The 24,736-nt window shown below is 39.8% G+C and overlaps 1 protein-coding gene across 1 annotated transcript; it reads left to right on the top strand.

The window, feature by feature from the left end:
- Positions 1-1,808: 1,808 nt before the first annotated feature.
- On the top strand, positions 1,809-23,461 carry LOC106871590 (zinc transporter 7-A). Its single transcript, XM_014918107.3, has 11 exons — positions 1,809-2,127; positions 2,705-2,806; positions 9,988-10,101; positions 10,976-11,063; positions 17,823-17,940; positions 18,641-18,694; positions 19,143-19,277; positions 19,944-20,079; positions 21,208-21,298; positions 22,062-22,211; positions 23,072-23,461. Exons 1-11 carry the CDS (start codon positions 2,051-2,053, stop codon positions 23,117-23,119), a joined length of 1,113 nt encoding a protein of 370 aa, XP_014773593.1. The 5' UTR covers positions 1,809-2,050; the 3' UTR covers positions 23,120-23,461.
- The last annotated feature ends 1,275 nt before the right edge of the window (positions 23,462-24,736 follow it).

Genomic DNA, 24,736 nt, shown 5'->3' with positions numbered 1-24,736 from the left:
TTTTTGATTGAAAAAAGGCATTCCTACAGATGTGTGCCTCATCCCGATTTTGTTGCCTCATAACTTCCTGAAAAATGAATATTTTTAAATGGAATTTTCTACAAATATGCTTCAGAAGGTGTAAATTTTGATTATATCAAAATATGCGGTGAAAAATTTTTTTCCGGGGGTGGGGTAAAGAATTTCGAAAAATTCACACTAGACGGCTTTTTCTTTTTCATGGTCTGACCATGTGAATTTTCCGAGTCCTCCCCAACCCCTCCGTTCGCGAGCGCGCTTTTTTCATATTCGTTTACAGCAAGTTGTTTTACACCTATTACATCCTCTTTTTTTATTTTTGCTCGGGTCAAACCCTTTAGTTTGACCCGCTCTTCTACGGAAAGAATGAATAGAGAGAAGAGAAGAAAGGTGTCTCAATTAGACGGTCCCCACATGTTGATAGGGACATATGTGTGTGTCACCAGCGATTGACAACTGGTGTTTATGTCTAGCGCAACTAGCGGTTCGACAAATAAACCGACAAAATAAGTATCCGACTAAAAGCTTACTGGTATCGATCTGTTCGACTAAATCCCTTAAAGGCGATACCCCAGCATGGCCACGGTCCAATGACTGAAACAAGTAAAAGATAAATGATACCAATTTCATTTTGGTCATTAATAATATGAACGAGGATAATGTCATAGATTTCTTAACGTACAATGGTCACGACAAAATTATCAAATAGCTAAAAAACAGTATGGACTTCTTTCCTTTCTTGAATAAATAAATACGTTAAAATCTTTTCATCAATATGATCATCATTTACATGTCATGTCTGCAAAATCTCATTAAAAAAAACATGCATTAAAATAGTTAGGAGGAAACAAAGTCGGAAAGGAGGGGAGCTGGAGCACCAAACTGTAATTATGTTGATCCAGCGGCTATCCGAACAATGACAAATCTTACCCTTGTTCTACGTCGCTCATAACTTGGTTGGATTTATTATCTATCAGCGAAATCAAGCGCAACCCACCAGCATTCTCATTGAGCATTTTGTATTTGATTTTACCGCTGAAAATAATTCAAGCTTTCACTGGAAGTAATCAACGTGTGCATTGAGTGTTTCTTAGCCACGATAATACTTATGACCACCAGGTATGGATAAGCACAAACCCGGTCGTTCAGATAGCTTTTGGCCATGCAAATTCAAAACAAACTTAGCGCGTATTAACAGTGGTGACTGTGGGGTGTGCCGAGCGCACAGAGCGGCCACTTTGGAAGGAAGAGTGGCAATTTTGACCAAGGGTGGTGTTACATTTAAAGAAGGGAATGACCAAAACTCACGCCATTCCAAATGGGAAACCTCGAAAGTTTCCAGTAAATTTTCAAATATCATATACGGGGAGCGAACTGCGACATAGTCATTAAAACTAAAATAAACGAATGAAAGGCAACGCTTATAGATTACTAATTAGTTTTCAAACAAGCAAACAGAATTGTTATAAGTGAAGGCGCGTGGTTTAATGGTAATGGTATTGCACTCAGGATTATGAGATTGTGGTTTCGATTCCTGGACCGGTCGATCCGTTGCGTTTTTGAGCAAAACACTTCATTCCACGTTGCCCGTCCACACGGCTGGCAAAAATGTGTAATCCTGCAACGGACCAGCTTCCCGTCCCGCTGGGTAATATATATGCCACAGAATCCGGTCTTCTGAGCCTACGGCTCGGGGATGACCTCTAGTCCTATTTTTTATTGTTGTAAAAATTTCGTTCGTCTCGAAACCGTTGAAACAACACAGAAAGGCAAAGCGACTGTGGTTACTATGGCAATGGCAGAGCTACTCTCGCTATGCCGAAGCTAGCACTTTTTCGTACAGCCGCAGATTCATCACAAAAACATTATTTTCCGGAAGTGATACTCTCTCTTGCAACAAGGCGACACTGACAAATGTCCAACAGAATAAATAAAAATATGATTCGATAAGTATGCCGCCGTTCTGAATTTTTAAATCCCAGTAAAGAAATATTCTAGTCTCCAGCATTTAGTTTGAATCGGTAAGAGGATCATGCTTCCACAACATATTCATGACAGTGAATATAGACCAGGATGGTACCTAAAAGAGAAATTCTACGCATGGTTAAGGTGAGCAATTTAATCTGTCAACTTGTCGTACACGTGGCATTTATACACAAAACACAAGAAGACAACACTCAACCTGTTTCTTACCTGTCGATCTATTTCTCCTCTCACTTTTTCAACTATTTCATTATCATTTGTCCAATTAACCAAATATTTCGCTACTTCTTTCTTTAATCTATGACATCTTGTTTCAATTAAAACAGATATATTATCGTATTTTCTTCTCAAATTTATTTCAGTTTAATATTTATTGATCTATAAATGAATTAACACCGAACAGTCAGTTCTTAAAATTACTTTTGAAAGTTATTTAAATTACCCCAAAACTCCGCTAATAACTAACAATGGTTTCTATAAACTAACATATGTAATTTCTTGTCTTATTGACAATTATTTATTTACTCAATCCTAATGTTTTAGGCACATATTAATTTAATTTTCTAAATATATTTACATGTAGATGGCAACAATTACAATTGTTTAAATTTAAAGGGGGTCTTGCAAAAAACAAATAAACAAAAAAAAAAACTTTCAGACAACTTTATGTAAAACTCTACATTATTAATATTTTTATTTGCAGGTTAATATTTTCTGAAAAAACCTCAAGGAACATATTTTTGTTTCTTTTATTAAATCTGTCATTTGCATTTGTGGAATTAATATATGGCGTGTGGACGAACAGGTTTGTTACCGTTATATTTTTAATTTATCGTAGAAAAGAACCCCATATTTTAAAATGAAGTTTGGTTCTAATAGAAATGTTTTGATGGGAATTAAAATATTTCTATATTTTATATATATATGATTTATATTACCGTTACTGCCATTCTATCGATTTTAAAGGGCAACATCTGTTGTGACGTATTTATTTGTAGTTGTGAAGAAAAACCTATAATTTAAACTTATAAAAAGGGAAGCATTTACTTGTGAGTTAAAATATATACTACGGATTTACTTTGCCGTTTTAAAGCTTATGTAACCTTCTATTGGCTTTCTTTGATTAATTAGAGATATTAATGGTTAACCGGCAACAGAAAATGATAATCTTTTGATTTTAATATATTTGCGATGTTCTTTATATTAATTGATTTTATTATTCAATAGTTGACAAAGTTAATTTAAATCTTGCTCAGCAGCCAAAACTAGTGCAAAGCATATGACGAATATAGGAGGCTTGTCTTGAAATAAGAATAAGAAGTCTAAGATAAAATGTTGAATAATTTTTTTAAAGAAATATTTTGTTTAGAGCTTTTGATAATTCTAATATTTATTTATGTAATAATATGATAATATAGTTTACTGTGATAAAAGTAAATATTCATATTTCTTTGTGCCTTTTGATAAACAACAGACATTCTTCAAGTAATACCAAACTATCGCATCCTGGTTTGATTTTGAAATTGGAGCAGTTTATGTTTTTGCTTTCGTCTAAGATTACCGTTAAATGTTTATGTATTTCATGTCATCGTCACTTTTGCAGTTGAATGTGTTGTGTTTGTCAGATGAATGGGTTTAGGACATTTTCTATGCGAACGGATGAAACTTGACGTTTCTTGTTTGTCTACGAGTAACAACCACATACCAACAGACATTGTTGTTTATATCTACTAGTTAATCTTGATAAAATAAAAAGTATTCCTCCCAAAACTATCACATCTGTCTAAGGATTTCTAAGACTACATTATCCAATGTGTATTTTCCTCTCTCAAGACGGAGTATTATTTGAATGAAGTTTGGCTTCTCTTTCTAGCAGCTCTAAAGACCACGTAAAAACTCCTTCGTTGATTCGTCGTCCTTTGGTTAATGTGAATCTTTAGATTTTGTGCTTTGTATTTTTGGTCACAGTCTATTACCTTAACCTGAAGACGTTTTACCGTCGCAGCGACAATGGATTTGCTGTTTAACGGACACTTTGTACAACTGTCATGCTTTTCCAAATATCTCCATTTGTTGATTTTGTTAAAATCAATTTCGTTGCTCACCTCTTTTTGCATATTGACAGCTTATTGACTTTTATAAAAAGTTTTGCTTTAAGTGTAAATTGACTCAGGGATTATTCATTCGTTTGTTGACATTCTCCTTCGGAAAGTTTAACTCCTAGAATATTTTATTGTTACTGACACGCAGTAGTCTAGGAGCGAGAGAGGGAATATTTAGAAATAAGCTGACAAACGGTCTAGTGATGCAGTTCTGTATGTAAGGAGATCACTTCTGGTGCTGTTAAAAAACTGTTACCCCCATCGGTCATGACAACAAGGATTCCAGCTGATCCGATCAACGGAACAGTCTGCTCGTGAAATTAACGTGCAAGTGGCTGAGCACTCCTCAGACACGCATACCTTTAACATAGTTCTCAAGGTGGGTCAGCGTGACACAGGATGTGAGACAAGGCTGGCCCTTTGAATCACTGATATTACTCACTGGTACTACTAAAGCAGCGCGGACCCGAACGCGCAGTCGCGCGTCCGCGCTAGCTAGTCTTGAGTGGTCGATCCTAACCCTAACCCTGTCCCTAACCCTAACCATAACCCTAACCCTAACCCGCGTGTGCAAATGAATACGTGTTTAGGGTTAGGGTTAGGATCGACCACTCACGACTAGCTAGCGCGGACGCGCGACTGCACGTTCGGGTCCGCGCTGCTTTAGTAGTACCTTACTCACTTTTGCCAGTCAAATTGACTGAAGCAATGTGAAATAAATAAAGTGTCTTGCTCAAGGAGACAACGCGCCAGGTATCGAACTAACGACCTTACATTCTAAGCGACCCGCCTTTACCTGCTGTTAAAAATATGACCAGGTGACAGTTGTGTGTCTGGGAAGACGGTATTTCTAGTGTCGTGGCTAATATATGCATCAAGTATTTCTTCGTAATTTTAAGCTTCGGTGGAAATACGTCATTCTGTAACAGCTCGGTGAGACCCGTAATGGAATCTATATCCCACACGTGGGAAAGTACTACTGCTGGTTCACATACTACAAAATATCCTAGATCACGTTCGACGGAAAGGACCACTTGAATCATTGATAAGAAGTCGTTTACCAACACGTTCCTGTCTGGTTCACAGCCAGTACTTACTCCGCCTCCACCCTCTCTCTCTCTACTATTGAAGTGATCTCCCTTTCTTTGGAAATGACCGGTCTTGTCCAACTCACTCATTTCACGTTCATCTCCCCTTCCTAACTCTCACTAACCCCCTTCTCCCATTGCTTCATCCCCTGACCATCACCGTCCACTGGAATCCCTCCTCTACCTGTGTTGTTATCAACAAAGATTGAACAGATTTCTGAGCAAATGTAGGCCAGCCACGACCATCCCATTGTTTATTCATACAATACGAGGGGGTGCTGAAAAGCCCCTGGCTTTGGGTGTAAGAAAATACAGGAGGATCTGTTAATTATGCTTTTATTCAGCATATACCCCTCTCAGATTCACACACTTATTGCAGTGGTCCTTCAGTTTTTTGAAGTCCTATAAAAAAACTCAGAAGGTTGGGCCTCCAACCAGGCCTTTCACAATACCCTTAAAGCCAGGAACTTTTCAGCACCCCTTTGTATATCCAAGATCACATTATTCAGTACGTTGTATGGTTGTTTTTAAAATACTGTGATTTGAGGGAAGCTTGGCTGCTGTTTCTAGCTGTTTAAGAGACTTTACAGAGGCTACTCCGTTGTCTCCTGTGGCTGTTCAAATGAGGACTTCTGAAGGTCATAGGTACAACCCCTTTCTTCAGATCAAACCTATATCATAATCCTTTAATGTCTGTTTTCCATGCTGACCTGGGTTGGATGGTTTGACAGGAGCACAGGCAGGTAAACTGCGTCAAGCTCTGTTATCTGTTTCTCTGCCTTTCCTAATGCCAACCACTTTACAGAGTGGACCGAATGCTTTTTATGTAGCACCAGCACCAGTGGGTTCACCAAGTAACTTCCAAGACCAAGATTCCCTCAGCTGGGAGATGGAGTGGTGCTGAGGAAGGTGGCTTCATTCCAGTTGAGAGGTTGAAGAATAATTGAAGGATAAACATAGGTATCTTACTGTAGGGGAGATACTTTGGTCACCCTGATAGGAAAAGAGAGAGAGATTGACAGAGAGAAATAGTGTTGGAGATACATTGGGACATAGCTACAAGATGCAGTGAGGGGAATATAAATGGTACAAGGGGGGGTTGCATAAGAGTGTGAGGAGAGATGTTTAGAGATGGAGAGAGGTCACTGCAGCAAGTGATGGGGGGGAGGGAGGCTATGGTAGATATGTGATGGCATAGAGAGAGTGTGGGTTGGCACATGAGGGAGAGTGGAATGGTCTGCAGCAGGCGGTAGGATGGAGGAAGTGTTGGGGAAAATAGGTTGGGTAGTTTTGACAGACAACAGGCTGTATGGCCATGATTTTATTTGGCTTGGCATGCCTTCTCAAGCACAACAAATCACTAGATGTTTCAATCTCTTGTATTCTGCTCTGTGCTTGCATAAGTCACAAAGTTTATCCAGGTAGATGGTTGGATGCCCTTCCTGTCATCAACCCTCATCTGTTTCCGAGCAAGGTAATATTTCTCCCATGGTTTTCCCAGAGAATTGGAAATGAATGTCTTCTATGACAGCGACACTCATTTTAAAACTATCATGTGATAGTGAGTCAAGGAGTCACGTACACACACACACACACACACACACACACACACACACACACACACCATTATCAGCATCATTGTCATCCAATGCCAGTTTCCCATCCTTGCATGTGTTGGCCAGTTTGACAGGATCCAGCAAGCTGTGCAGCTGCACTGAGCTTCGGTGTCCGCTTTGGCATAGTTTCTTCTTCTCATGCCACCAGCACCAGTGAGGCCATTAATTCAGTTTGCAAGACGACCAACCTGGCACGAGGTGGGTGGCAACTTTATGCCAGAACAGAACTGGTTTGTTGTGTGACTACTGCTATTTCAGAAGAGAAAGTCGAAGTGACTGAATGGAGCCAGAGAGTGATGGGGTGGTGGTGGAAGTAGGAGATGACTGATAGTATGGAACAGCAGAATGGGAATAATGTAACAGTAGACAGGAGAAGGGCAAGAGAGGGATGATGTTGGGTAAGTTACAGGAGTGGGTGGATAAGAGAGATGCAGGTGTAGTGCATGAGGTGGGGGTGAGAGATGTATGATGTCGTGGGGGTGTATCAGCCAGCTGTCAAACTTCAGTCAAAAAAACAATATACCATTTGTTAATATCTGAATTTCTTCAACAATATTGATGCTTTTGTGCTACTGTTAAAGAGCAAGTTGGAATGAAGTGCTAAGATAAGGAAATGGTAAAGTTGTTAGAGAAGTAATGAATTACTGTCTGCTATAACTTTGAGGGGAAAGATCATTGATTAAATTCATTATCAATTGGCATCTATACTCTATGCTGGTATGGGTTGGAAGGTTTTGACAGGATCCAATGGGCCCAATGACTGCATTGTGCTCTACTATCGGCTTTGGCATGGTTTTCAACAGCTGGATGCCCTTCCTAATGATTAGTGCTTAGTAAAGACTAATTTTCCCTTGCATTTGTGATTTGACCCTTCAGCATTTAAAGCAGCCATACCTGTTTTATGTTCAAACTGGCCAGATCCAGTCTCTCACACCTACCCAACAATGTCATGGTAAAAATAAACAATTACATCATCAAAATTTTGAATCCATGAGATAATGCATGATTAATTGAATACAATATGAATAAATAAGCATTATATATGATAGAGGAGTCTGAATGCTAAAATATTTAGGGTTTTTTTTTTTGACCAGGTCCACAAAGTGGTGAATGAAAATTAAGGCTCAGTGGTTTGTAACTGACTGTTCAGGCTATATTCAAGACTGTTTGGTTTATTTTCCCTATTTTTCTGGGTGCCAGTTGTTTGAAATCCCTGGTTATTTGAGTACTGGATAGGAGGGAATCGACTATATTTCTTTTGGTCCTCTTGGGGGTTTCACAAGTTCAATACATTGGGAACCAACTCCTTTTCAACCGTGACAATTCTCCCCCACTTGCCCAGGAAGGCCTGCTTTCCCGCCACAAGGACCACTCCTAAATGCTTTAGTAAAAAGCCAAGCTGTTGACTTTAACCCCCACCCTAACTACTTCAGACCCCTCCCCACCACTCCTTGCCTCTTAAATTAGAAGTTTTTTGTCTGAACTTTCTGTTACCTCAATTGTTCTGTATTTCAGTTATCTTTTCCACAACTTAGTGTTACATTTATTTTCAAATTCACTGATAAAGGTTATTTCTACTGTTCATGCCTTATCTCTCCACAAACAGATTTCATCCACATGCAACGTAAACACCTCCTGCCATAGACGTACAGTCATAAGCACCGAGACACAGTCTCGAGAACTTCACGCTCATTGCTAGACGTCTTAATCTTTGATGATCTTTCATAGCAGCTGCACATCAGTAACATTGGTGTGACTGCAATATCAAATATTAAGCTTCTTTCTGCCACAAGGCTTAAGTGTTTCCATGTTAGATTATTGTTTTACACATGTGGGATAGAATAGCTTAACCCACCAACATCTGACTGAAAATCCAGCAACAGCATTTGATACAAAGGCTAAGCTTTCTCACATCAACACGCTGCTGCAAATACTAATTTACAGATATGAGTTTCAAATTTTGGTGCAAGGTCAACAACTTCAGCCGGTGGAGATGGAGACGGTAGTTAATTACATCGACCCCAATACTCAACTAGTACCTTTTTAATTAACCCCGAAAAGCAGAATTTGAACTCAGAACATGGAGATGAATGAGATACTGCTCAGCGTCTAATGATTCTGCCAGCTTGCTGTCTTATTAATCCACAGATATTAAAATGACCTAAATTAAAACCATCCATCAAAATTCCATATTAATTCAGTTTACATTTAGGAAGTGACTGGTTGTAGAATAGAAACTTCCTCTTCTAAAATAATCTAAATTAAAATCTTCCATTAAAATTCTATTTAAATTCAGTTCTCAGCAGAGATGCATCGCATTCTGTGATACAAACTTCCTGTTTTAAAGTAATGTAAATTAAAACCTTCTTTCGAAAAGTTTAATAACGACAAAGTTATTTTACTAAATTTTCTGTTAGTTTCCAAATTAATTAAAACGGGCTGCATATTTCAATAGAAATTTGGTAATGAAATGATTAAATCTATATTTCAATTGGATTGATCTCTGATTGTCATCTTATTTTTAGATGTAAACAAAGTCCCAGATTGGAGTTGAACTAATAACCATTATTTTTTAAAATTAAAATTAATAAAGATCTCATCCATGAAACTAATGCTACATGTATGTTTTGATAACAAATTGAGTTATGGTTTGAACACAACCCTCCACATTTTATATAGTCTACATGTGTCACGCCTGTCCTCCATGTTGGCATTGGGTAGGCTTGTATAGCGTACATGTATACTTGTACAAGTGACGGATTGTGTCTCAACATTTGTGAGTTAAATCAGTAAAAAAATTTATCGATTTTGGTTCCATACAGAAGTGCTTTGACCATTTAACATTTAAACAAGGCTGTATCTGGCCGAAATATTTTACATGCTTTACATTCAAGCTGGCTTGATCTGGCCTCTCATACCTACCCTAAAATGTCATTTAACATAAACAATCGCATCAGTGCAATCACAAGGCTACAAGATAATGCTAGATAAATTCAAAACAATGTGAATAAATGAGCTTTACGTTTGACAGAGGAGTCTGTATTCTAAAGGTTTATTTAATCAATTTTATTGATTGATTTTGTTTATATGAAATTATTTAAGTGAATGGATATTTATTGTAACAGCTGGATGTATCTGTCAAGAAAGCTAAAGTAACTTTTATTTCATTTCTCTTTGCAGTCTTGGTCTCATATCAGACTCTTTTCATATGTTCTTTGATTGTACGGCACTGTTAGCTGGTCTAGTTGCCTCAGTTATTTCCAGGTGGAAAGCAACAGAGAGTTTTTCGTATGGGTAAGTATTACATTGATGAATATATGTTATGTTTGTAGTATTTGATTATGATCAGAGTTGTTCATATGAACATAGGTATGTGGAATCTATGGATTGTTTACTTCTTATTCTGCTGAACAAATGAGGCTCAATTTGAAACTCGTTAGTAGCCTCCAATTCTGCAATTAATCAGTACTCAAGATCTTTATCATTTTGTTGGTTTTTGTTTACGCATATTTGGTTAAATTTGTAACTGAATTTATTTGACATTTTCAGACTTAAGAACCATTTGGTAAAAAGTTGGCTTCCTAACCACATGGTTTTAGGTTCAGTCCTACTGTGTAGCACCTTGGGCAAGTGTCTTCTACTATGACCCTGGGCTGGCCAAAGCCTTGTGAGTGGATTTGGTAGATGGAAACTGAAAGAAGCCTTTTGTGTGTGTGTGTGTACCATTACCTTGCTTTGACTCTGCATGATAGTAATAAATGATGTTGTAGCTGTGCCCAGTGCCCCCTGATTGGCTCCTGTGCTGGTGGCATGTAAAAAGCACCATCCGAACGTGATCAGTGCCAGGCCCGCTTGACTGGCTCCCATGCAGGTAGCACATAAAAAGCACCCACTACACTCTGAGTGTTTGGCGTTAGGAAGGGCATCCAGCTGTAGAAGCATTGTAAAAGTCAGATTGGAGCCTGGTGCAGCCTTCTGGCTTCCCAGACCCCAGTCAAACTGTCCAACTCATGACCGCATGGAAAACGGACGTTAGACGATGATGATAATGTGATAATGATAAATAGACTGCAAAAAATATGAATTCTTATAAACTATTGATACTTATTCCAATAATATTAAAATGTTATTGTTTTTTTTTTTTTTTCTTTTCTTTCTAATTTTCAAGCTATGTACGTGCTGAAATATTGGCTGGTTTTGTAAACGGTCTCTTTCTCCTATTTATTGCTTTCTTCATTTTCTCTGAGGCAGTTGAGGTAAGTTCATTTTAGTAATTCCAACACCAAACTTTCACGCATTACTCCTTGAATTTCTTTGGTTTTGCGATTTTAAAATAATTAGATTTATTGCAGTTTCTTGTTGGTAATTAGTCAGTACAATCTATTAATTGCACAGTCACATGATCGACCAGACTACCGGACATTGTTATACATCGCTGGTCATGTCTATCCTGGCTCCATTTGGGTGTCTGTGAATGACCTTCTTCCCAGAGGCAGTTCCATAGCTGGGATCATGACTGATACAACTACACATGGTCAAAATAGATCTCGGGGGGGAAAATAGTGGCCAAGATGTGGTTCTAGGCTTGTTAAAGACTTAGAACTCCCGAACCAGGGTCTCACTACCAGATCCAGTTTAAAGTCATACCCAGGACATGACAATTACTATAATAATGTCCTTTACTAATTACAGTGACATTAATTATTTGGTTTTATTTAAATAACTACAGGTGTCCCCTAGGTAACAAGCGTTGTGCTTTTGAAAGTCTTGACATAATGTGGAATTCTGTAACAGAAAACCTATTTTCCAATTAACTTCCATGTTTCATGGAAAAATATGTTTCTTATTACGAGACTTCTTAACGCTACGGCTTCGTCTTGTACAAATACGGTAGAACACGTGTATGACCGTAGTAATTTGCATAATTTAAATAAAAATGAGCAAAGGGAAATAACTCAGAGTGACCGGTCTGTGGGGGGGGGACCCGAAAACCCCCTGACAAATACAGGTATATCAAATACCTTACAACATAAATTCTTGATTTATTAAAATGTTCTGGCTATATATAAATGAGAAACCCATTCTAAATTATCTCGCTGACGTACTACGACGAAATACCCAAGATGCAGATAAGATAGAGATTTTTATTTATTTACGGCCTCAAACATCTCAATACCTTGCGCTTTAGTTTTGTCCCTTATTATTTATCTTGTTTCTCTCCATGAAATTCAATTGAATTCAGTTGTTGTCTTAAATTCATGCTTATTCATTTTCTAAGCTTCCTAAATTCATGCTACGTTATATTCTAATCACCCAGAATTCATTGCTCTTTTAAAAAATTACGATTTATGCATTGTTGTCTCTCAAATATTTAAAATCTACAATTAAGAGCCCTCTCTACTCGCTGGCGGTACCTACCCACCACCACTACCCATTTTCCTTTATTCAAAAATTCTTATCGCTCCTTAAAATTATGGCTTTTAAGTGTTGATTTCTCAGCCCAAGAATTACAGCGTGATGTGCTGCTTGACTGGTCCCCCCTCTCTCTCTCTCTCTCTTTATATATATATATGATGATGATGATGATGATCTTTTCTCCCGCCATGCCTCTGTCTACCCCTCCATCCTCTCTCTCCCCCTTCGTAGTTTTTCCTTTACGGTCTTCAGGTTCTGGCTATATATAAATGAGAAACCCATTCTAAATTATCTCGCTGACGTACTACGACGAAATACCCAAGATGCAGATAAGATAGAGATTTTTATTTATTTACGGCCTCAAACATCTCAATACCTTGCGCTTTAGTTTTGTCCCTTATTATTTATCTTGTTTCTCTCCATGAAATTCAATTGAATTCAGTTGTTGTCTTAAATTCATGCTTATTCATTTTCTAAGCTTCCTAAATTCATGCTACGTTATATTCTAATCACCCAGAATTCATTGCTCTTTTAAAAAATTACGATTTATGCATTGTTGTCTCTCAAATATTTAAAATCTACAATTAAGAGCCCTCTCTACTCCCGCCATGCCTCTGTCTACCCCTCCATCCTCTCTCTCCCCCTTCGTAGTTTTTCCTTTACGGTCTTCAGGTTCTGGCTATATATAAATGAGAAACCCATTCTAAATTATCTCGCTGACGTACTACGACGAAATACCCAAGATGCAGATAAGATAGAGATTTTTATTTATTTACGGCCTCAAACATCTCAATACCTTGCGCTTTAGTTTTGTCCCTTATTATTTATCTTGTTTCTCTCCATGAAATTCAATTGAATTCAGTTGTTGTCTTAAATTCATGCTTATTCATTTTCTAAGCTTCCTAAATTCATGCTACGTTATATTCTAATCACCCAGAATTCATTGCTCTTTTAAAAAATTACGATTTATGCATTGTTGTCTCTCAAATATTTAAAATCTACAATTAAGAGCCCTCTCTACTCGCTGGCGGTAACCCGCCCTCCCACCCCCTCCACCGGAAGTTCATTCCTCTGTCATCCCACCCCCTCCACCGGAAGTTCATTCCTCTGCCATCCCACCCCCTCCACCGGAAGTTCATTCCTCTGTCATCCCACCCCCTCCACCGGAAGTTCATTCCTCTGTCATCCCACCCCCTCCACCGGAAGTTCATTCCTCTGTCATCCCACCCCCTCCACCGGAAGTTCATTCCTCTGTCATCCCACCCCCTCCACCGGAAGTTCATTTCTCTGTCATCCCGCCCCCTCCACCGGAAGTCCATTCCTCTGTCATCCCACCCCCTCCACCGGAAGTTCATTCCTCTGTCATCCCACCCCTCCACCGGAAGTACATTCCTCTGTCATCCCACCCCCTCCACCGGAAGTTCATTCCTCTGTCATCCCACCCCTCCACCGGAAGTTCATTCCTCTGTCATCCCACCCCTCCACCGGAAGTTCATTCCTCTGTCATCCCACCCCGAAGTTCATTCCTCTGTCATCCCACCCCCTCCACCGGAAGTTCATTCCTCTGTCATCCCGCCCCCTCCACCGGAAGTTCATCCCTTTGTCATCCTGTCAACCTCGGCTGTCTCCCGGAACCCATCTAGTGGCCTTGGCCATCCTCTCCCCTACCTTTGGGTAGCGCATTAAGGTTGAGAAATGTTTGCAGGTTGTAGGTAATGTTTTGCTTATGAATTCTTCCAATTGCAAGTTTTCTTTTCAGGTACACGACACTGCTTTTCCTCTTCCCAGGCTACAGGCCCACACCCCCAACACCCATACTGTTAGGATTGGCACTCTCAACGTCGGCACGCTGAAAGGTAGATCTGGTGAAATTGTTGAGATGCTTGAACGGAGATGCGTAGATATGTGCTGCATCCAGGAAGTAAGATGGAGAGGAGGTTCTGCAAGGTTCCTCACAGGCAAAGAACACAGGTACAAGATTTTCTGGGCAGGGAACACTGACGGGGTCGGGGGCGTAGGAATACTTCTAGCGGAGAAATGGGTGGATAAGGTAATCGAGGTCGTTAGAGTAAGTGACAGAGTACTTAAGATCAGACTAGTGCTTCATCATAGATTAGCTACTGTCATCTCAGCCTATGCACCTCAACCTGGGCTACCAGATGGTCTGAAAGACCAATTCTATGACACCCTCTTGCAAACTACCTCGTCGACGAGTGACAGGGACCTTCTCTTTGTGGCTGGAGACTTCAACGGTCATGTCGGACGTCGTGCTGGGGGCTTCCATGGCATACATGGAGGCTATGGCTTCGGTTCCCGCAACGAGGAGGGAACCAGACTGCTGGAGTTCTGTGATGCAACCAATCTTATGGTCTGCAATACCAACTTCAGGAAACCTGCCAGTCACCTAGTCACCTACCGCTCCGGCAGACACTCTAGCCAAATCGACTACATCCTCGCCAGAAATAGGGAAAGAGGGCGGCTTATAAATGCCAAAACCTACCCTGGCGAAGAATGTACCCCACAACATAGATTAGTAGTTAGCGACTTTGGGATCAAGGCAAAATGGGTGCCCAGAATTAGACAGGCTTGGAGAAGAAGGGTGTGGAAGCTTAAAGACCCTGCAAACGGACAGAGACTTAGAGAGGGGATATAGCATCATACAACGTGGAAGACAATTGGAGATTTCTGCGGGACAACCTGTTGAAAGCCACCGACCAGATTTGTGGGTGGTGTAAGGTCCCCTCCCAACCCAGAGTAACGTGGTGGTGGAACAAGGAGGTAGACAGGGCTATTAGACAAAAGAAACAAGCTTGGAAGGACTGGAAGAACGGTGGTAGCAGGGAATTGTACCAATGTGCCAGAAGGGAGGCTAGGCGACAGGTTTATTTAGCCAGAGGGGAAGCAGATAAGGAAAGATTTGCCAATGTTCTGCGCCGTGAGGACCAAAGACTCGAGGTATTTCGGGTTGCAAGACAGTGTAGGAGAGAGAATAGTGATGTTGTAGGAGAGAAATGTGTTCGCATGGATGATGGTACGCTTGCATTAAATGAGGATGCAAAGAAAGAGGTCTGGAGATGCCACTACGATAGATTGCTTAATAAAGAGAATGAATGGGAGAAAGAGAGCCTGCCTTATGTCGACCCAATAGAGGGACCAGCTATCCGAGTTGATAGTACCAGGGTAGATAAAGCAATTAAGAGTATGAAGACCGGGAAAGCCCCCGGCCCATCAGGAATCACTGCAGAGATGCTCAAAATATCTGGCAGTGTTGGCTATAGCCTAGTCACCCGTATTACGAACCAGGTGATACACGAAGGAGTCATACCCTATGACTGGTGTAGCAGCATCATAGTCAACTGCTACAAAGGTAAAGGGGACGCTTTAGATACAAATAATTACAGAGGCATCAAGCTGTTAGATCAGGTTATGAAAGTTACAGAGAGGGTCATAGCCCAACTAATTAGGGAGCGAATCAATTTAGATGAGATGCAGTTTGGGTTCGTGCCAGGTAAAAGCACTACTGATGCCTTATTTCTAGTGAGACAGTTGCAAGAGAAATACCTAGCCAAGGATAAACCTCTGTACCTGGCTTTCGTTGACATGGAGAAAGCCTTTGACAGGGTCCCCCGATCCCTTATCTGGTGGTCAATGAGGAAACTTGGGATAGAAGAATGGCTAGTGAGAGCTGTGCGAGCCATGTACAGAGATGCGGCCAGTAAGGTGAGGGTTGGAAATGAGTACAGCAATGAATTCCGGGTAGAGGTAGGGGTCCACCAAGGTTCCGTCCTCAGCCCCCTATTATTTACCATAGTCCTCCAGGCAATCACAGAGGAGTTCAAGACAGGTTGCCCCTGGGAGCTCCTCTATGCTGATGACCTTGCCCTAATTGCGGAGTCACTATCAGAACTAGAGGAGAAGTTTCAGGTGTGGAAGCAAGGTCTAGAATTGAAGGGCCTTAGAGTCAACCTAGCTAAAACCAAAATCCTAATAAGTAGGAAGGTAGATAAAACACAAACCCCTTCAGGTAGATGGCCCTGCTCAGTATGTAGAAAAGGAGTAGGTAGTAACTCTATAAGATGTACCCGGTGCAAGCTATGGACACATAAGAGGTGCAGCAACATCAAAGGCAGGTTAACTAGCAAGTTAGTTTTTGTTTGTGGCAGATGTTCAGGTGCAATAAAGACTGCAAACAAACAGGAAACAACTTCTATCTCATTCCAGGGTGAAAAACTAGAGGTAGTCGATAGCTTCCGCTATCTGGGCGACCAAGTTAGTAGTGGGGGTGGGTGCGCTGAAAGTGTAGCTGCTAGAATAAGAATAGCCTGGGCAAAGTTTAGAGAGCTCTTACCCCTGCTGGCGACAAAGGGACTCTCACTCAGAGTAAAAGGCAGACTGTATGACGCATGCGTACGAACAACCATGCTACATGGCAGTGAAACATGGGCTGTAACTGCTGAGGACATACGTAAGCTCGCAAGGAATGAAGCCAGTATGCTCCGTTGGATGTGTAATGTCAATGTGAATACCCGTCAGAGTGTAAGTATCTTGAGAGAAAAGCTGAACATTAGAAGCATCAGTTGTGGCGTGCAAGAGAGACGATTGCGCTGGTATGGACATGTGGTGAGAATGGAGGAGGATAGCTGCGTGAAAAAGTGCCACACCCTAACAGTTGAGGGAACCCGTGGAAGAGGTAGGCCCAGGAAGACCTGGGCTGAGGTGGTGAGGCAAGACCTTCGTACATTGGGCCTCACCGAGGCGATGACTACGGACCGAGACCTTTGGAAATGGGCTGTGCGTGAGAAGACCCGGCAAGCCAAGTAAGATCGTTGCCAGTGCCCCTGGACTGGTTCTTGTGCGGGTGGCACATGAGATGCACCATTTTGAGCGTGGCCGTTGCCAGTACCGCCTGACTGGCTCCTGTAGGATTTTCGAGCGAGATCGTTGCCAGTGCCCCTGGACTGGCTTGTGCGGGTGGCACATAAAAGACACCATTTCGAGCGTGGCCGTTTTCGTGCGGGTGACACGTAAAAGCACCCACTACACTCTCTGAGTGGTTGGCGTTAGGAAGGGCATCCAGCTGTAGAAACTCTGCCAAATCAGACTGGAGCCTGGTGTTGCCATCCGGTTTCACCAGTCCTCAGTCAAATCGTCCAACCCATGCTAGCATGGAAAGCGGACGTTAAACGATGATGATGATGATGATGAACTCTGCCCCTGAGAAAGTATCTTGTCATTAGTTTACAGACATTGGCAGGTATTTATGGTAATATTAGCCTAACCCCTTTAGCATTTAAAAAGGCCATATCAGGCCCAAATATTCTCCGTTTTATGTTCAAACTGACCTGATCTGGCCTATCACACCTACCGCACAATGCCGTTCTAAAAGCAAACACTATCATTGAAATCCCAAGGTTATTAGCTGGTAAATGATCAGCTCAAACCAATGTGAATAAACAAGGATTACATTTGACAGAATAATCAGAAGGCTTAAGGGTTAATCCCTTTTTTTTTTTTTTAGAACTAGTCCTAGCTTTGGACGATTTCTAGAGTATTAGCTTCCATTTACCCCTGTAACAAAATGACTTTGTATCATATTGTAGAGAGCGGTGGAGCCTCCCGAAGTGAAGCATGAGCGGTTGTTTGTTGTATCTGTATTAGGATTTCTTGTCAACTTGATTGGAATTTTTGCTTTCCAACATGGCCACGCCCATGGAGGAGGTAAGCTAGACAGGGATTTTTTTCTGTATTTTCAATTTTTACTTTATTAATTTTCTTCTTCCTATGCATTTATTCTTTTCATTTTCTCTTGCTTTACATCATCAAAACCACCACCACCATCATCATTATCACTACCACCATCATAACCACATCATCATCATTTACCACTGCTATTGTCATTATCATCTTCCACCATCATCATTTCCATCAGCACCATCGTCTTCTTCACCATCTCCAACATTGTCATCATACCCACATCCCATGCTGAACCGATAGATGGGAACACCTCTGTCTTCCTCCAGTATCTCATTTTACGATTCGTTTCTGTGTCTGGATGCCTTTCCTCACATCAACCCCTTTACCAACCCTCAACAAGTTGTCTTGTCTTTGGCAAGTCTAAAGAATCCTCTCAGACCCTGCATTGTCTCTGCCCAATTCACCAACCACCTCACCATTATATGATGGCATTTATATAATTTCCCATTTTAAATACACATTATTTTAACATTTAATTTTACTCTCTTCTGAGATGAGATTCTGCCGAGGTTGACTTTGCCTTTCATCCTTTAGGGGGTCAATACAGTAAGGACCAAACGAGTACTGAGGTCAATGTAATCGACTTTTCCCCTCCCCCAGAATTGCTGGCCTTGTGCCAACATTTGAAACCAGTATTTAATTTCTTCTTCATACTTTTATTTAGACCATGGACATTCTCATGGACAATCTCATGGACACACACATAGTCATGGATTTGGTAAGTAGTCTTTTAATATTGTAAACAGTGACATTTTATTTAAAAAATTGTTTGGAGTAAAGGTTGTTTGCCAACATAACATGGCAGTCCTAGTTTAGGACGAATGTTGCTGTAATTTAGCCCCCCCCCCCCATCGTTTGATAACCGATGTTGGTGCGTTTACGTCCCTGTAACTTAATGGTTCAGCAAAAGAGACTGATAGAATAAGTACTAGGCTTCCAAAGAATAAGTCCTGGGATCGATTTGTTCAACTAATGGTGGTGCTCCAGCATGGCCACAGTCAAATGACTGAAACAAATAAAAGAATGAAAACCCCTGATTTTGCAGAAATTCTTCAGCCAAATGTCCGTTAGCAGTTCCGTACGATATGTACTTTGACCAATGATGTTATTTACTAATTTCTGTTTAGTCGTTTGTATTAATGAATTGTGCAATCATTTTGTTTTAGGTTTAGAAGTTCCCAGCCATGAACACAATCATCATCATGAACACAATCATCATCACAGCCACGACCATGATAATAAGCCTTGTAATAATTCACCCGGAAGATCATCTCAGGTGTCACAGAAACAAATTATGCAAGGTCAGGATTTTTACCCTTTTTTTTTTTTTTTTTGCTTTTTTTCTGTTAATTATTTAGAATTAGACAAGTTACTAATTTAGTACATCATAGAATTCTTTGATTATTTCTTTTAGATTACAGCAAAAAAATTTTGCAAAGCACCTGTGTTGGTACCCTATAAAAGACATCTCTCTGAGTAACTTCAGTGTAACCGAATCAATAAACTGGATTTGAACTGAGGCTCATTTAGGATAGGATAAATGCTGAAGTTTAGTAGATTATGAATGATTACAAGAGTCTGGAAGTTTAGAGCTGTTGAGTCAAGTAAAAACCAATATTGTAGCTGTGGCCAGTGCCTCCTGACTTGCCCCTGTGTAAAAAGCACTAATCCGAATGTGGTCGATGCCAGGCCCGCCTGACTGGCTCCTGTAACGGTGGCATGTAAAAAGCACCCACTACACTCTTGGAGTGGTTGGTGTTAGGAAGGGCATCCAGCTGTAGAAACCTTGCCAGATCAGATTGGAGCCTGATGAAGCCTCCTGGCTTGCCAGTCCTCAGTCACACCACCCAACCCATGCCAGCATGGAAAACAGACATTAAACGATGATGATGATGATGATGATATTTTTGTTTCTCTCACCAGGCATGTTTTTGCATAAAAATGTATTTTTGTTTCTCTTTTGCCAGGTGTGTTTTTGCATATACTTGCTGATACATTAGGAAGTGTTGGTGTTATAATTTCTTCTGCCCTCATTCATCAGTTCGGTTGGATGATTGCTGATCCCATATGTTCCATGTTTATAGCTACTTTAATAGGTGTCAGGTAAGTCATTTTTATTCATATCATACACAGTATTATGTTGTATCATGGGAGGATCAGTATGCCAATAATAAACACATGCACTGGTTCTATTTCACTTCTTTTTAGTATTATTAGTCAACTGGTTAATTATACAGTTCTATATTTAAGAGATGGGGAATTATGTACATTATTTACATTTGACGGATATTTGTCCTCATCTTGTTTGTTGTTAACAACAAACAAGATGAGGACAAATATTCCACCAGCACGAATGCCAATCAGGTGGTACTGTCATTGGCCTTGTCAGCAGTTTTGATTTTGATTTCACTTGCCTCAATAGGTCTTTGCAAGCAAAGCTTATTGTCCAATGAATGAGGGGTATTCATAAGTGGGCTGGTTACACCCACTGGCATAGGCCATGGTCTCGCTTGGCTCGTCAGGTCTTCTCAAGCACAGCATATCTCCAAATGTCTCGGTCATTAATATAGGAAATTAAGTCTAGTTTTACTGGTGTGTTTAGTGTGAGGCCTGATGGACATACATGCAGAACCTTATGTGTATGTATGTGTGTGTATATATATATATATATATATGATTTGAACAAAGTTGACACCCCCACTCCCAACATTGGGACCAACTTCATACAAGCATGAAGTGATGCTGGCAAAATGCTGCTGCTCCTTTAGATGCAAACCTTAGCTATCATTGTAATTTTGTGGCATGATGCAAAGCAGGCCTTGCCATCCACTCAAGAAAACACAGTAACCGATCCACAAGCACTCAAGCCAATTGAGTCCTCAACACTTGTCCCATTTGCCAAAAGGTTTGCAAGACACCAGCAGGCCTCAAGAGACACCTTCATGTCCATAGAACATGATTAATGCTTGATTTTACTGAAAATTTATTTGTTGTTCACAAGAGAATCCATCAGATACACGCACACACACACACACACACACAAATCATTCTTATTATTGGAAGTAGGTGACAGGATGGGCATCCAGTCATAGAACCTCTGTCTGATGCACGCAACCATGGAAAGTGGACATTAGCTGGTGATGGTGTATATCAATGAAAGCAGACATCTTCAGATCTATGTCAGCTGACTTTGTAAATATTAACAACACAATTACTTTCGTTCTCTTTTAGCGTAATACCACTTTTGAGAGACTCTGCAGGAATTCTGATGCAAAAGACCCCACGACAACTAGAATCCTCTTTACCTGGATGCTATCAAAGGGTATGTTCTTTAACCCTTTTGTTACTGTATTTATTTTGAGTTGCTCTGAGTTTCTTTCACTTGATTTTAAATATAACAAAGAATTTAGTAAAGTAACTTCATCATCCCTAAGCTAGTGTTAGGAACATAAATTGTGACTAAGGTTTGCAGGAAGATTTTAATTCAGAACTTATGAAAACAAGACATTTGTACAACAGAGTCGGAGGTGGTTTCAACTGGGTTGGTAACGAAAGGGTTAATCTCAATAAATGCTTGAAACTGGCACGTTCTTAGTTCCTTGGAATTAGTCTTTTATTCTTTTACTTGTTTCAGCCATTAGACTGTGGCCATGCTGGGGCACAGCCTTGAAGAAGTTTAGTTGGATGCAGTACTTTTTTTTTAAGCCTGGAACTAATTCTATCATTTGCTGAACTGCTACATTATGGGAATATAAACACATCTTTTACTTGTTTCATTCATTTGAATGCGGCTATGCTGGAGCACCAATAGACACTACAAGCTACCTTCAGTTTGTTTACCAAATCCACTCATACGGCTTTGGTCGACCAAAGGCTATGCTAGAAGACACTTGCCCATGGTGTCACAGAATAAGGCTCAACCCAGAGCCATGTGGTTCAGAAGCCACACAGCCACATCTATTTCTGACATTGGTGTAAAATCACACCATCAATAATTGTATTTTTATCAATAAAACACGTTCTTTCAAACAAGTTAACATAATCTAATTTGAAACAATTAACCGTTCTTTTATGATGTCTTTCAGGTTAGTCAACTTGAAGGAGTTTACAGTGTGCAGGAACCCCATTTCTGGACTCTTTGCAGTGAAGTTTATGTTGGTACTATAAAATTAGAAGTTTCTAATGATGCTGACTCCAAATATGTCCTCAGTCAAACTCATAATATTTTTACACAGGTAAGTGCAAATTATTATTCTTTTATTCAATTTGGCAGGTAAAAAGCACCATTGATTGATGCCAGTGCTGCCTGACTGACCCCTGTGTCAGTGGCATGTAAAAAGCACCATTCAAGTGTGGTCTTTGCCAGTGCCGCCTGACTAGCCCCCTTGCTGGTGGCACGTAAAAAGCACTATTCAAGCGTGGTCGATGCCAGTGCTGCCTGACTGGCTCCCATGCCGGTGGCACGTAAAAAGCACCATTCAAGTGTGGTCGATGCCAGTGCCACCTGACTGGCCCCTTTGCTGGTAACATGTAAAAAGCACCCACTACACTCTCAAAGTGGCTGGCGTTAGGAAGGACATCCAGCTGTAGAAACCTTGCCAGATCAGATTGAAGCCTGGTGCATCCTTCTGGCTTGCCTGTCCTCAGTCAAACCATCCAACCCATGCCAACATGGAAAGTGTACGTTAAGCAATGATGAAGATGATGAATTTGATATGAATTTCATTATTTAATTTTATACTTTGTGTTGAATTGTGTTAGAAAGTGAATTTCAAGGTTGTTGCTATAGCAACAACAACAACAACAACAATTGTTTCTACAATATGCACAAGGCCTGAGTGGGGAGAAGCACCCAGTCTACTCTAAAAAGTGGTTGGCATTAGGAAGGGCATCCAGCCATAAAAACCATGCCTAAGCAGACAATGGAATAATTCCTGGGGTCAATTTGTTCGACTAAAGGCAGTGCTCCAGCATGGCCGCAGTCAACTGACTGAAACGAGAGTAAACAAGATTGTATTGCTATTGATAACAGTTAACCATACGTTCATATATATTCATGAAATTGCTCTCAACCCTTGTTTACAATCTTTTTCAGGCTGGTGTTCGTCAGTTGTATGTCCAACTTGACCATACATCCATGTAATGCCATTTCTTCCTTTTATGATGTTTGAAGAGATCTGAATGTTCCAGAACAGAGCAATCACAATGGATTTAGTTGGTTAGGATTGTCTTTATTTTTATGCTGTGTGAATGAGACTGGGTCTGTGAGAATCTATCAAAACTTTTGCTTTGATCTGGAATTTACCGTCTTTGTTCCTGACTTTAAAGGTTCTTTTTACGAAGGAATTAAATGCATGTTTCTCAATCAGGAACTGTACTTTTGTACAGATTTATTTCAAAATCTTGAGAAAAAGTCTACATATAAAAGAACTCTAGCAGAGAAATAATAATAATAATAATAATAATAAAAAAACACAAAAAATATCTTTCTTGATCTCTATTTTTTAATTATGTATATTTTTTTATTATAAGATATTTAGTCTGGAATCATTTGACCAACAGAATAGGTTTTGTTGGACTAACGATAATAGATTAGATATTTTATTCACTCTCAGACTTTTCTTTGAGTTCTTTATTCTAAGTGGTCCAACCAGACTTCTTTTGAACTTGTCACCCTTGGAATATTTTTTGTTATACATATATATACTTTAAATTTACTGGGATTATCTCTATCTTATTTAGCAGGATTAAAGCACTAATTTGCTTTTACATAAAAGGACATGATATATATATGTATATATCTTCAATAAAAACGGTGTTTCTAAACTAAATTTTCATTACATTTAGCGAATATATTTTTGTTTACTGCTGCTTGTATTAACTTTCCAATGTTAATATAAAGGAATTAATTAGGGTAGACATTACAACTTTTGGGCATTCGTATTTTGTTCAAGTTCTTCCTAGCACTAATCAGACATTAGTGAAATGGTTCTGAATACAACACAGGCTCTCCTAGGGATAATAGTGAAATAAGGATGAATATAGGTGGAGTTACCAGTTGGTATCATATTGTTGTTGGCCTTGTCTTGTTCTCTGTTGCTGGGATACTTAATGAATGGCCAAATCCATCTAGTTCTCAGAATGTATGGTCAGTAATAATTCATTGCTGTGGGAGCACTTTGCGATTAGTGAGTAGCTTGTTGTTGGAAGTGCTGAGTTCAGAGTTCAACTTCTTTTAAAGGAAATCTGTTTGTGATGGTTCAGCAATCTATCCAAGGGAATATTTATCTCACTTCTCAATATTTTGGAAACCAGGGATAAACATCAATCCTAAGGATTTTTACAATCTAGGGAAAATATTAACTGAGCAACAAGTTAACCCTTTTTAGTTCTTTAAAAAGAATTATTTAGTTGCAGATATTTATGTTTGTTCTAAATTGCCATATTTTATTTGCTTTGAACAAATTTTAAGTAAAAATTCAGTTTGCAGCATTTTTGGAAAAATCAGTAAAGATATTGCTACCAGTTTCAAAACAAGAACCATTTTAAAATTTATAATAATAATAATAATGTTGCTGGAGCGTCATAGCTTTATCAAACATACATTCATGCATCATTGTATTCATTCCTGTTTTATTTTATAAATAGTATTCTATGCTAAAGAGTGTGTCAAAATATTTCATAATACATCTTTATCACTTATTTTACTGAAGATATACCATTCCAATGATGTATAATTTAAATTTTGACACATTTTAGC

This window comes from Octopus bimaculoides, chromosome 7 (assembly GCF_046866305.1).
Source record: "Octopus bimaculoides isolate indiv1 chromosome 7, ASM4686630v1, whole genome shotgun sequence".
NCBI lineage: Eukaryota > Metazoa > Mollusca > Cephalopoda > Octopoda > Octopodidae > Octopus > Octopus bimaculoides.
The sequence above is the reverse complement of the archived record's forward strand: the minus strand, read 5'-3'. Positions and strand labels throughout refer to the sequence as shown.

Excerpts from the sequence above, each read along its gene's own strand:
- LOC106871590 (XM_014918107.3), top strand. The coding sequence starts at position 2,051 with ATGCTTCCACAACATATTCATGACAGTGAATATAGACCAGGATGGTAC. Across the intron at positions 19,278-19,943 it reads ACAGAAACAAATTATGCAAG|GTGTGTTTTTGCATATACTT; the intron begins GTCAGGATTTTT and ends CTCTTTTGCCAG. Across the intron at positions 20,080-21,207 it reads GCTACTTTAATAGGTGTCAG|CGTAATACCACTTTTGAGAG; the intron begins GTAAGTCATTTT and ends GTTCTCTTTTAG.